The sequence below is a fragment of the Pelophylax lessonae genome, assembly GCF_965119305.1.
Source record: "Pelophylax lessonae genome assembly, chromosome: 1".
NCBI lineage: Eukaryota > Metazoa > Chordata > Amphibia > Anura > Ranidae > Pelophylax > Pelophylax lessonae.
Genome location: NC_138768.1, coordinates 238,709,948 through 238,723,394, shown reverse-complemented (window position 1 = coordinate 238,723,394; position 13,447 = coordinate 238,709,948). Strand labels below are relative to the sequence as shown.

Genomic DNA, 13,447 nt, shown 5'->3' with positions numbered 1-13,447 from the left:
TTAATTACCACCTTAATCAGCCACAGAACCTGTGTAATTAATGTGTGTCCTGGATTAAAGGGATGATGTGGCAACCCTACTGGGAACCCACTGCAACCTTACTAACACCCCACCCCCTGTCATCCTTATCTTCATCACACCTGGCAACCCACTGCAACCTTACTAATACCCCACCCTCTTTCATCCTCATCCCACCTGATACCTTCCTAACACACTACCTCTGTCATCCTCATTGCCCCTATACCCACTGCCAGCTTCCAAACACCTGCATTAAGAAAGCAGCTTATTCCAATGTTGACAGGACAAGGGTCTTTTCCCCACAAATGTGGTGGCGGGTAATGTGGTCTGTGGATGGGGGCATATTGAAATTTGGAACACTGTTAATAATAAAGATGCCACCCCAGGTGAATGATTAAGTGTTACTAAACCCACAACAGTAAAATCTGTATATACAGTAAAGCATGCTTGTTATACCTCTTAGTGTGGATTCTAAGGGGTTAATCCTCTGTATTGTGTAAAAAGGCTGTTCAATCCTGTCTTCTCTGATCCTCTCCTTCAAAGGGACTCCAAAACATAATCTAATATTTACAGTCTATGGAGTCAGTCTGCACAGTTTGGTGTGTATTGCTAGATATTATTATTTTTTTTTTTTTGGGAGGGTACATGGGATCAGCACAGGGCGAATCAGCACTGTCCGTACATGTTCAGACAGAGAATCAAGGGTCTTGATGCCTGGTAGGACAATCTGCGGAGAAATGAAAACTCTTCCTACAATCTATCAGCACTCACTGATACAAGTCACAAGATTGTTCTAATTGATATATACAGCTGATGAAAAAAGGGATTTATAAATTTATATTTACTAAAATAATTGCATTAACATGTTCTGCGTACTGTGGGAGGCCAGATCTAGTGAATGCTGGATCTGGGTTTAGTAACACTTTAATGCAGGAAAAGCTTTAGAACCTCTTTAAATGGAAGCTGGTATTCTGACTCACAAGCAGCATACTATTGCTGAAGTAATGAAGCAGTTTTTTCCCCTTTGATTTCAATGTAATTTATTCCTTACAGTCTTTTTTACTTACATCTGCAGACTCCTCTCCTTGAAGATCCAGTGTTCATCCATCCAAACTCTTCCCTATTTAAGCAGCTTCCCGATTTTGTAGTTTACCAGGAAATTTTTGAAACAACAAAGATGTACATGAAAGGTATGATTTAGCCATTCATTGTTTCTGTGCCTTAGATGTACAAATAAAATTTGATGAAAAGAGTGCAGCTATCTAAAAGAAGTGTATCATAATATTAAAAAATTTGGAGATTCTCTGTGCACTACCATCCAGTGCTGAAAATAAAATATAAAAAATGTAAAAAATAATAACTCTGAGTTGCTGAAAAACACTTAAATGTGTTCTCGCATCCAAACAAACCATACATAAAATATAGAGTTGCACTACTCCTCCATAATTAAAACAAACAAATATGTGAAAATAAATACTAAATTAATCTAAAGAAACTCCTAAACGTATGTATTTCTCATTTGCTTTTGATGAATTTGATATTTATTTTCACATATTTGTTTTATTTATTAAGTAGCACAAAACTATATTTGTATAGCATAATTATATTATACAATGGGCTATTTTAAAGGCATATTTTGTTTTCTTGCTGTCTTTTGTACATTAAGGGCCGGTTCACACTTGTGCGATGCGGGAAGGCTGCGAATTTGCAGCCTGTTCCCGCATCGCATCCGCACAAGAGGCAGTTCACACTGCCATATGCGATATGCAGGGGGTGTCAATTAAATGTTAACAACACCCCCAGTTTGATCGCATATCGCAGTGCGATCTGACAGTTCGCACATGATCGGATCGCACAAGTGTGAACCACTATGCGATCCGATCCTGATGTGTCTGAAAAAAAGGGTCCTGTGCGTCTTTTGTGCGGGTGCGGTGCGAATTTCAGCCATACAAAGTGTATGGCTGAGTTCGCATCCGCACAGGAGATCGCATGTAATGAAGGAGCAGTGCGCTCCGAATTACATGCGATCAACGCACCCGCAGTAGTGTAAACCGGCCCTACGGCTTCCTTCACATGGGTGTACAGACCCGTACGTTAGTGCAGAGAGTGGTGTTTATGGGCCCAGGGAATAACAGGTGTTTCATGCAACCAGTCTGTCAAAATTAAGAACACACTAAAAAACGCAGTGACTGTATGGATCTTAAGGCACATGCCACTGTTAACATCCATTCGAGGATGGACAAATATCACTGGACACAGATAATCTGTTGACGTCTGTTCCTGAGCTGGAAGTTGAAATTTGCACCTCTTTCCTGAAACACGTTAGCTGTATTTGATGTTCTTAACCAATAAATGTTTCAATACTACCTTTAAGTAATCACAAACACAATAAAAAATGTACATCAAACTGTTTTTAGATTCAACATTAATTTTCACAGAAATCTGTTGATTCTTTTGGCTTTCTGTAATTCTTAGTTTGTATTTCTTTCCTCAAACAGTATGTTTCAGAGACACTTCTAATGCCTTATGCCTTTATTGCAGGTGTTTCATCCATAGAGTCTGAGTGGATTCCTGCTCTGCTTCCACAATACTGTCACTTTGCAGACCCTTTGGAAGACCCTCCACCATTTTATTGTGCTGAAACAGGAAGAATAAAATGTCACAGAACTAGTACTTTCTGTATGTATATTGTGAAATACTTGATCAACTTTACTTGCCAACATGCTGTCACAGCTATGTGCTTACAGTTTCGTTTTTGTAAATGCAAGTTTGCTGTAATTCTACTGATATTGGAGCTTATGAAATTCAAAACAACAAGAGTTCACTCACTGCCATCTTTCTTTGAGATTACATGTTAGGCAGTTTTGCAGCTATTTGCACTATGCCCCCTATAGATGTAACATTTATTTTCTTGCAAATATGCTGTCCTAGAGTTATAAGCCCCATGCATGCCCTTACCAATGGACCCATTCTTACGCATATGCAATACCAAGTTTATAAAAAGTATATAGACCTTTTAAATGTGTTATTTAAAAGGTATACTGTTTAGGTCAAATGTCATTCTCTTGTGGAGCTAAATTATGATTTTCATTCTGACTTCAGTGCTCAATATTGGCTTTGCATGATTGTAACCCTTGATTGTTAGAATGTTAAATTTGATAATTTTAAAACTTTAGCTAAGATCACCTTGCAGATGGTGTCTTGTAATCTCACTCTGTAATGCTCTATCCCTTAGATCGAGTTGGATGGCAGCTGCCTGCTGTGATTGTTGATTATCCAAATGGTCTTGAACTTTACAAATATTTTGCCAAGTGTTTGTTGGAAGGAAAGGTATGAATAGACAACATACAGTAGTTGTACAAGAATACAGAATTGGAGTGAAAAAAGGAAGTTTTATCCATTCCCCTATGGCTACATATGACTATCACACTTACAACTGAGCACTGGCACAAGTGTTACACACACACATACAGGAAAGTAGAACTCCGGCATCATATTTGGCTATCTATACAAATATACACACATTATATAAAACCTCATTTTCTCTTTCGTTCATTGACGGACAAAGCTCCTGTCATTCTTTACCATTGGGTTATGCTGCCCCCTACAAGAGTTGGACACTAGGCAGAAAAAACTTCTGGCTTAACCCATGGGCATTCCCAGAGGGTATACTCCCTCTTCCTGCTATAATCATTCAGTTTTTTTTTCTGCCTAGTCAGGAGTAAGGACCTAGTTCCTTGCTGGGATCTTTGGTCCTGGCAACATTTTTTAGATAGAAAATGTTTTTCCTCCTGGCAACATTTTTTAGATAGAAAATGTTTTTCCTCCTGGCAACATTTTTTAGATAGAAAATGTTTTTCCTCCTGGATTTTTCCTGTGAGATCTACTATCAACTGCCAGACTGGGTGACGGGCTGGATAATCTAGATCCAGTGGTCGCCCCAGTCTGGCCAGGGAGAGCGCGCATGCCTCAGCTCTGCGCTGGGTTGGCCATGACCTAGGCCCATTGGACGGGGGCTGGCCCTTCGAGGTAAACGTCTAGCGAGGTCGCATGTGACCTGGCCTCGGTCTGAGTCGCAGCATTCCCCCTGGCCGATAGCCCCCCCCCCCCATTTTGATGGGAGAGAAGGATCTGTCTGGAGCAGTGCCCACCAGGTTCCTGGTATGGTGAGTAGCTGTTCCCCCCTCTACCCCTGGAGGGTTTTGAGGTGGATGTGGGCCCCTCCTTGGGATGGTCAAACCCCCGTGTTACCCTCCCTCCTTCACGCAGGCACCCCCCCCCCTGCCAAGTCCCTCAGTCTGCCCCCCCCCCCTCTACATATGCTGGGGATGTATTTATTTTTGGGTGGTCTGACCACTTTCCTGGGGTGGGGGCAGGGCACTAACAACTGGCGATGGGGGCCGGGGGGGTGGGTGCGCTGCTGGCGACCGAATGATCAATTGTGGGGGGGGGGGTTGTACCTCGTAGAGGCTCCTGCTAGGGTCCCCCGTCCTGCCTAGATATGTCCTGAGGCCTGGTCCTTCAATTCTGGGTCCCTGTATGCCTCGTGGTGCTGCCATTATGTTGTTGCCTGTCTATTCCTATACACAAGGGCCATGTTTATGTAGTGTGGCAACCATTTTCTTGTTGTTTGCCATTGTAAATAGTGGCAGCCATGACAGTGGAGCCCTATGGGTGGTGATCCCCTCCTTATCCCCTAGTGCTGACTCCGTTGAGTTGAGTCTGGTGGGGTCCTCTCCCTCTCTCCTGAGGATCGCTCTGTGCCTTGTGCTTGGCGACCGGGTGATGCTGCCAGTACAGTGGGGGTTGTCCCTTAGCAGTCTATTACACTTTTTTGTGGGGTCCCCTTGGTGACTCTTAAGAAGTGGACTGTGCCACCGGTGGTGGACCCTCCAGTTTACAGATAAACAAGGCAGCCATGATTCCGATTGAAGAGTCCCCAACCTTTAAGGATTCGGCTGACTGGAAGGCGGAGGCTGTGGCCCGCACTATGTACACCTTAGCTGGTTCGGCAATGAGGCCGGTATTTACCATTGCCCTGTTGTCGCAAACTCTGACCGAGTGGGTTAAGCTCCTACGCCGTGACCTGGAGGGAGAACAGCTCCCCCCTACCTTTGCTGAGCTGGCGGACCAGCTGGTCCAGGGGCTGCAGTTTATCTGTGATGCCTCTTTGGATGCGACTCCCCTGAAGGCTCGCCGCTCTGTTTCGGCGGTGGTCCTTCAGCAGGTCTTTTGGCTCAAATGCTGGTCTGCGGACCAGATTTCCAAAAAGGCCTTGACTGGTCTTCCCTTTCAAGGAGATCGCCTGTTTGGAGCTACCCTGGATGACTTATTTAAAGGTCTCACAGAGGGGAAGAGTACCTTTCTTCCGCAGCCTACTAAGGGTCAACTGACAAGGGCTCAAAGCCTTTCAGGGCCTCCTCTGGTTGATCCAAACGAACCTGGTCTGGCAAGCCGAGAGCGGGCTTCTGCAGACCCGCAGACAAGGCTCCTTCTGCATGAAGGTGCACCCTCACCCGTATCGGGGGTGGGGGGACGTCTTCACTGGTTTCCTGACCCGTGGACTTCCCTGGTACAAGACAAGTGGGTCCACAAAGTAATTTGGTCTGGCTACAAGTTTCGCTCTTGTTCCCTGGCAAGGTTTTTTCCTTTCGATCTGCGCCTGTCCCCAGACCGGTTACAGGGTCTGTTTGGGGCGGTACAAGAGCTGTTCCTTCAAGGGGTGATTGATCAGGTTCAGACTTCAGAAAAATTTAAGGGCTTTTACTTAAACCTTTTCACAGACCCCAGGAAGGAAGGCAAAGCACGTACAATCCTGGACCTCAAGGCGCTCAACTGCTTTATGCAGGTACAGAAGTTCAGAATGGAGTCCATTCTAACGGTGGTGGCATCCCTACGTCAGGGGGGTTTCCTCGCCTCTATAGAGATCAAGGATCCCTATCTTCACATTCCTATATGTGCCAGTCACCAGCATTTTCTTCTCTTTGCTGTGGGAGAGGAGCATTATCAGTTTGTGGCGTTACCCCTTGGTCTCGCCTCCGCTCCTCTGGTCTTCACAAAAGTGTTGGCTCTGGTGCTAGCCTTGTGATGCCAACAGGGGGTCATGGTACTGGGTTACTTGGACGATCTCCTTCTGCGAGCGGAATCTCCCTCTGCTCTGGTGGAGAACCTTGAGATCTCAATACGAACTCTGCGGGAGTTCGGCTGAATTCTGAATTTTAAGAAGTCTGCCCTGGTTCCGTCCACAAAGCTGGACTATTTGGGCCTAACTCTGGACTCGGCCATAGCCAGAGTGCTCCTTCCTCTGGACAAACTCCAGAAATTGCAGACTGCAATTTGCCTCCTGCTGTCCAACAAATGGTCATCCCTCTGGACTTGCATGCGGATGCTGGGCCTGATGATATCTACCTTCGAGGCGGTTCTGTTTGCACAGTTCCATACGAGGTCCCTGCAAAAGGAGATTCTTCTGACTATGTGGGACAAGACTCTGCAGTCTCTGGACAATCCGATATGGCTGAGTCGGGGAACAAAGGAGTCCCTTATATGATGGCTTCATTCTCCGGCTGTTTGGCTGAGAAAATCCTTCCTCCCCTTGTATTGGACAGTGGTCACCACGGACGCCAGCCTGTCTGTCTGGGGAGGTGTCCTCGGCAAGCATTCTGCTCAGGGGATCTGGGCGCTGGAAAAGTCAAGACTGCCGATCAATGTCTTGGAGCTCCGAGCGATCAAACTGTGTCTGGATCATTGGATGGATCGTCTTCAGGGATGCCCAATGCACATTCAATTGGACAATGCCACGGCCGTGGCTTATGTCAATCTCCAAAGGGGCACAAGAAGTGTCCTGGCGGCTCTGGATGTAGCTGGCATTCTAAGGTGGGCTTAACGGTTCATTCCAGCCCTCTCCACCGTACACTTTTCCAAGGTGGAAAATTGGCAGGCGGATTACCTCAGTCGGCAAACATTGGACCAAGGGGAGTGGCCCCTTCATCCAGAGGTGTTTCATCAGCTGTGTCTCCGGTGGGGCACCCTCAAGGTGGATCTGTTGGTGTCTCGGCTCAACAGAATGTTGCAGAGGTTTGTGTCTTGGTCAAGGGATCCATTGGCGGATGCCACAGACGTGCTGGTGGCCCCTTGGGGTCAGTATCATCTGATCTACGCCTTCACTCCTCTCAAGCTTCTGCCCAGACTCCTACGAAGGATCGAGGCAGAAGGGATTCCAGGCATATTGGTGGCTTCGGACTGGCCTCATCGGGCTTGGTACGCCGATCTAGTGTGGCTGGTCAATAATGTTCCTTGGAAGCTTCCTCTCAGGGAGAATGTGCTGTCCCAAGGACAGATCTTCCATCCTGCTTTACAGTCGCTGGCTTTGGCGGCTTGGCTGATGAACGCCAGGTGCTAAAGGATAGAGGTTTGTCTGAGTTGGTTATTCCTACGTTGTTAAAAGCTAGAAAATCTACTTCTAGGAAGTTCTACCATCATATGTGGAAGACGTACTTTGCGTGGTGTGAGTCTCTTGGGGTTCATCCTCACTCCTTCTCGGTGGCTCGGTTTTTAACCTTAACCTTCCTTCAATGGAGGGTTGAACAGAAATTGGCCATGAATACCATCAAGGGCAAGGTATCGGCCCTTAACGGTCTTTTTCCAATGACCTTTGGCCACACTCTCCCTGGTGCGTACTTTTCTTCAGGGTGTCCGACATTTAGTTCCTCAAGTGCGGGCTCCGTTGCTGCTTTGGGATCTTAATTTGGTGTTTTCAGCTGTACAGAAACCTTCCTTTGAAAATATTCGGGAGATTCCTCTGCTTACGCTGTCCCAGAAGGTGGCCTTTTTGGTGGCTATCACCTGATTCACAAGGATGAAGTGTTGTTTCGCCCCTGTCCGTCATTCCTTCCTCTGCAACCATTTCTAGATGGATAAGATAGACAGACAGTGGTTCAGTCCTATTCCATCAGGGGTCAGGTTCCTCCTTTCCCCGTCAAGGCGCACTCTACCAGGGCGCTTAGTGCCTCCTGGGCTTTCCGTCATCGGGCGTCAGTGACGCAGGTTTGCAAGGCGGCCATCTGGTCGTCGGTGCACACAAAGTTTTATAAAGTGGATGTGTTGGCATCTGTTGATGCTTCCTTTGGCTACAAGGTTTTTACAGGCTGCGGTTTAAGAGGAACTGATCCTCTTTGAGGGTATATTTTTTTTCAGGTGGGCTCCAGTTTTTTTGGTTGGCTACTGTTTAGCCTTGGGAATTTTTTTTGCTGTTTTCCCACCCTTAACACTGCTTTGGAACGTCCCAATGGTCAAGAATTACAGGAGCTTTGTCCGTCAATTAATAAAAGAGAAAATGGGATTTTTGACATACTGTAAAATCCATTTCTCAGATGTTCATTGATGGACAAAGCACCCACCCCTCTGTGGAGTTATAATTCTCCTAACACTGCTTGTAACAAAACTGAGTGACTAGAAGAGGAGGTATACCCTCTGGGACTGCCCATGGGTGTAGCCAGAAGTTTTTTCTGCCTAGTGTCCTACTCCTGTAGAGGGAGCATAACCCAATGGTCAAGAATGACAGGAGCTGTGTCCGTCAACGAACGAAAGAGAAATGGATTTTACGGTAAGTCAAAAATCTCATTATTCCTTAACTATGCTGAGGACTTTGTATGGATATCTAAAATATTTCTTCCAGATGTACGCTATCCTTCATATAAAACACAAATCACAACTTTACAAGCCAGTCATTGCAATTTTTACTGGCTTGGGTATGGCCTGAGCTATTTTTAGTTGGATATTTAATTCTGTCCTATTGGGGACCCTGTTTTATTTTGTAAATGTTTTCTGTATTGTATGTCTCTCTGTGTGAAGTTCTTCTGTTTTTGGGTGTTTTAGAGCTTGCATTGTCTAGTGACCTTGATAGCTGTCATGTACCTGTATGATAAGAGGGCTTCCCTTGCGGTTGTGGTCCAAACACACCTGAATGTGGAAACAGGGATGCAAGGCTCAGGGCAGTACGGGTGCTGGAGTCCTGAACAGTATATAGTGGCCTATAGAGATGGTCTGCAGGGAAGGTAACCGATTCAGCATAAGGACCTCCCGTGATCACCCATGGAAGGAGCTGTGGTAAGGAACCTGTGCACTTGTGGTGGAAAAGTGCAAGGTAGAACCTAGAAGGCAGATCTGAAAGGCAGGGTAGACAGGACTTGATGAAGATGGGTGATAGAGCTGTGATATGAAAGCTGACAACCAGAAGAAAAGACATGGTCGAGAGCCAGGCCAGGGTCATACACAGGTAGGCAGCCAGTAACAGAGGCAGGGTCTGAAAACAAGCCGGGGTCATGCACAGATAAATAGCCAGCAACAGGAGCAGGGTCTGGAGACAAGCTGGGGCCATACACGGGAGATCAGACAGAAGCAGGGTCAAACAGCATGCCAAGGTCATGATCAGGAGAGTGTCATAGAGATATCCAGGGACAAGTCAAGTCAGCAATGGGTAGTCAGGCAGTAGGAACACCAGGAAACCCATGAACAAGGAGCACAGGTAGCTGAAGATCATCGATTATCGGTCACTATTCGTTGCTCCAAATAGGGTGCTTGGTGCCCATTCTGAGATTGGGCATTTGTGAATGTGAGCTGGTGCTCACAGACGTTGCGCACATTGATGTACCGACATGTGTGCCTACACAGGTTCCTGCCAAGGATTCGTTATCTGCGTGCTGGTGCATGTTTACTTCCATGAATGTCCTGACAGTAGCTATACTATCAGTAGCAAAAGCGATCAGTAAAGCCAGCCATGCAAAATAGGTCTGAGGAGAACACTGACAAAAAGTGATACAGTGGTCATCTTGGAGGCTGTGTAGGGGGCTAATAACTATAATATAATTTATTATTAATAATAATCTTGTTCAAAAAATGTAATTGGTGGAAAGCTCAAAAGATGGACAAAGCCTTTTACAGATTAGAGCACCTTGGAGTAAAGCCCCGTACACACGTACTGATCGTCGGCCGAACGATCGGCCGTCTTTTGTCCAGGGCTGTCGTGTCTGTTGAAAACTGCAAAAGACTGCACACGAATTTTGTCGGCCAACAACAGCCGACTGCAGAAGTGATGTCATGTGATGGTTAACTTTCCTTGTCTTTTATCTTTTCTGAGCATGCCTAGTCTTGCTAATCTGCTGTCTGTCGGCTGAAATCTGTACTGACTGGCGAACAATCGGCCGTTCTGGTGTTGGCCAACAAAAATTTTAATGCCTGCACGACAGATTCTGTTCGGCCGAAAATGCGCTGTCGGAAGCATCATACTAACAAGCCTACAATTGGCCGATCGGTCGTCAGCCGAATATTTACGGCCGACAATCGGTACGTGTGTACGGGGCTTAAGTGTCTGAATTTACTCAAACTGATCTCCACGCAGAAACTAATGCAATTTAGTATTCATTATTACACCATTAATCTTTTTGCTGCTTTTAAAGTATAGCTAAAGACAAACCTTTTTTTTTTTAGTTTTGGATAGAGGGGAGGAATATTATAACATCAGTTTGTTTTTTTTTTTTTTTGTTTTTTTTTTTTATTGCTGTCTGTGTCCCCATTAAGGAGATTCACCCTCTCTGTTAGTCCTGTTTACCACTGTCATTGAAAGTAAAAGCAAAGTGAGGCATCAGATTATACTCCCTTGGAATTTATGCAAATAACTATTTTCCCAAAGAGAGAGTACATGTGAGGATTGGGAGTTTTACATGGCAGGCCTTTGCTGGACCAGAACTGTTTGGGCCTATGGGTTACAAGCACAGAATCATTGACTTTGGTCAGCATGTAGAGTAATGGATTACAGAGTGCAGGTAGGGAAATGTTTTGTGTATTTACGTTAGCCAGTATATGGGATGAGTTTGCTATTTTAGTGGGTTTTTGTACTGACATTTCAGAAAAAGTATGTTCTGTAAACACTAACTGCCATGTTTTGTTATAGGTGGTAAAAAAATTGGGTTCCTACACCAATATTCTCTTGTCAAGCCCGACAACCATGCTTAAATCATGGGCCAAGTAAGTCATATTTACTCTCAAGGAAAGGAACATCATAGAGTTATTTTTTTGCCGCTTGTAATGAGTTTTAGTCTTAGTGTCTTGATGATGGGAAACATGATTTTATGGGCAATAGATGCTCTGAGCCACAGCAATTTTAACCACTTCTGGACCGGAAGGATTTGCCCCCCTTAATGACCATGCCATTTTTTTAAATTTGCATTACTTAAACTAACAATTGCGTGGTCATGCAATGCTGTACCCAAACAAAATTGACGTCCTTTTTTCCCACAAATAGAGCTTTCTTTTGGTGGTATTTGATCACCTCTGCGCTTTTTATTTTGTGTGATATTACAAAAAGAGCAAAAATTTTGAGAAAAAAATTTATTTTCTACTTTTTCTTATAAAAAATATCCAATTTATTTATCCAATAATTTTTGTCATACATTTAGGACAAATGTATTTAGCTACATGTCTTTGACAAAAAAACTCTAAGCGTATTTTTATTGGTTTGCGCAAAAGTTATTAAGTCTACAAACTATGGTGTATATACTGGAATTTACGCAGCTTTAATTTCTGACTGCCTATCTCATTTCATGAAGTGCTAAAATGGCAGGGGAGTACAACCCCCCCCAAATTACCTTTTTTTGGAAAGTAGACATCCTAAGGAATTTCCTGAGAGGCATGTTGAGCTCATTGAATATTTAATTTTTTTGTCACAGGTGTTTGAAAAATAAATTTTGCTTCTTCTCCTGAGTATGGGGATACCCCATGTGTGAGACTTTTTGGGAGTCTAGCCACGTACAGGACCCCGAAAACCAATCACCGCCTTCAGGCTTTCCAAGGCCGTAAATTGTTGATTTCACTCCTCACTACCTATCACAGTTTTGTGGGCCATGAAATGCCAAGATAGCACAAACCCCCCTCCCCCCAAATGACCCCTTATCGGAAAGTAGACACCCTATGCTATTTACTGGGAGGCATGTTGAGTGTTTTGCAGATCTCACTTTTTGTCACAAAGTTTTGAAAATTGAAAAAAGAGAAAAAAAATGCTTTTTCCTTTTTTTCTTTTTTTTTTCTTTTTTTTTTTTTTTTTCATTTTCTAAAATAAATGAGAGCTGCAAAATACTCCCCATGCATCTTTAGCATGAGTGAAAAAGTACACCCTCGTATTGATGATCGTAGTTTTGTTTTCTAAACAGGTTAAAATATATTTTAAAAACATATTTGTATATTTTGGTTTGGCATAAAGGACTAGTTATCCTTTCTCTGTGGTGTATAGAGCTAGCTAACCCCTGACTGCAGTGTTAAGGGCTACCTACTCCAATAATGCAGTGTGAAGAGCTAGCTGCCCCGTAATTGCAGTGTGAAGGGCTAGCAGCCCTGTGACTGCAGTGTTGAGGGCTAACTACCAACTGACTGTTGTGTGTAGGGCTATGATTCACTTAAGTAAAAAGATCCTGCTGCTGATGCATATATCGGATTTGTTTATATTTGTTTTCAATGGAATTTTATTTGAAGAATATATAAAAGTGAGCCAATTGTATAAATAGTGTGTGCTAGTGCTTGCAATGCAGACCATAATTTTTAAAAATAACACTTCATTTTAATTCCCTGTAGACTACAACCTAGAACAGAAGTGTTACTAAAAGCCTTGGTTTCGAAGCATGCAGATAACCTTTCTTCACTACTGGCTGCTTGGAAAAAGGACCCAAAATGTAAGTAAACATGCTCCCCACCCTATGAGTCATTGTAATAACCGGCTGTACGTTCGTATATTGAAATGTGTGTGTGTGTCTTCTACTTAAAAAAGAAACATCTGCTTCCTCACCCACAGATTTGCTACATGCCTTTTGTCAGTGGATTCCTGAAGCCGTACACGAAGACTTATCTAAAGCTTGGCCGCCAGCCACCTCCTCTGATTGAGCTTTGCTCTTTTGCTGTCCATGGAATGAATACTGACTATACATGTTGAAGAACCTTTGCCTAGAAGTGTCTCAGTATATAGTCAAGATCAAATTGCCCAGACTGCATAATATTCTGTTTACGAACATACTTTTATAATGGATATCATACATTGTTACAATGTAACTAAGTTCTTATTGGTTTTTGTGAAATTTCTGTATTATAATCTGCACATGGCCATCAAGGCCCCATTGTGATGGAGTACATACTGTAACATATGTACATACGGAATTGAAATAAACATTTTTACCCAAGTATTTCTATATTTGTGTGGATGTAAACCAGACTATCTTTGGTTAATGTGTGTGTGACATAATGGGGTTTGTTTACAAAAGGCACATATACTGTGCACTGCAAGTGCACTTGGCACCAGAGCTCAGTAAATGAGGTAAAACTTCACTTTGCAAAGAATACTCGATCATATGCAAGGAAAATAAAAAAACAGCATTTTTTTTTTTTTTAC

At 43.9% G+C, this 13,447-nt stretch overlaps 1 protein-coding gene across 1 annotated transcript in view; it reads left to right on the top strand.

Annotated features, from left to right (window-relative positions):
• DHX37 (DEAH-box helicase 37) overlaps positions 1-13,241 on the top strand; it is a 70,176-nt gene extending 56,935 nt beyond the window's left edge. Inside the window, exons 23-28 of the mRNA XM_082261934.1 lie at positions 1,094-1,208; positions 2,560-2,697; positions 3,254-3,348; positions 10,967-11,040; positions 12,640-12,737; positions 12,857-13,241. Coding sequence (XP_082118060.1) covers positions 1,094-1,208; positions 2,560-2,697; positions 3,254-3,348; positions 10,967-11,040; positions 12,640-12,737; positions 12,857-12,945 — 609 coding nt within the window. The 3' untranslated portion in view covers positions 12,946-13,241. The remainder of the gene's footprint in view (positions 1-1,093; positions 1,209-2,559; positions 2,698-3,253; positions 3,349-10,966; positions 11,041-12,639; positions 12,738-12,856) is intronic.
• Positions 13,242-13,447: the final 206 nt, after the last annotated feature.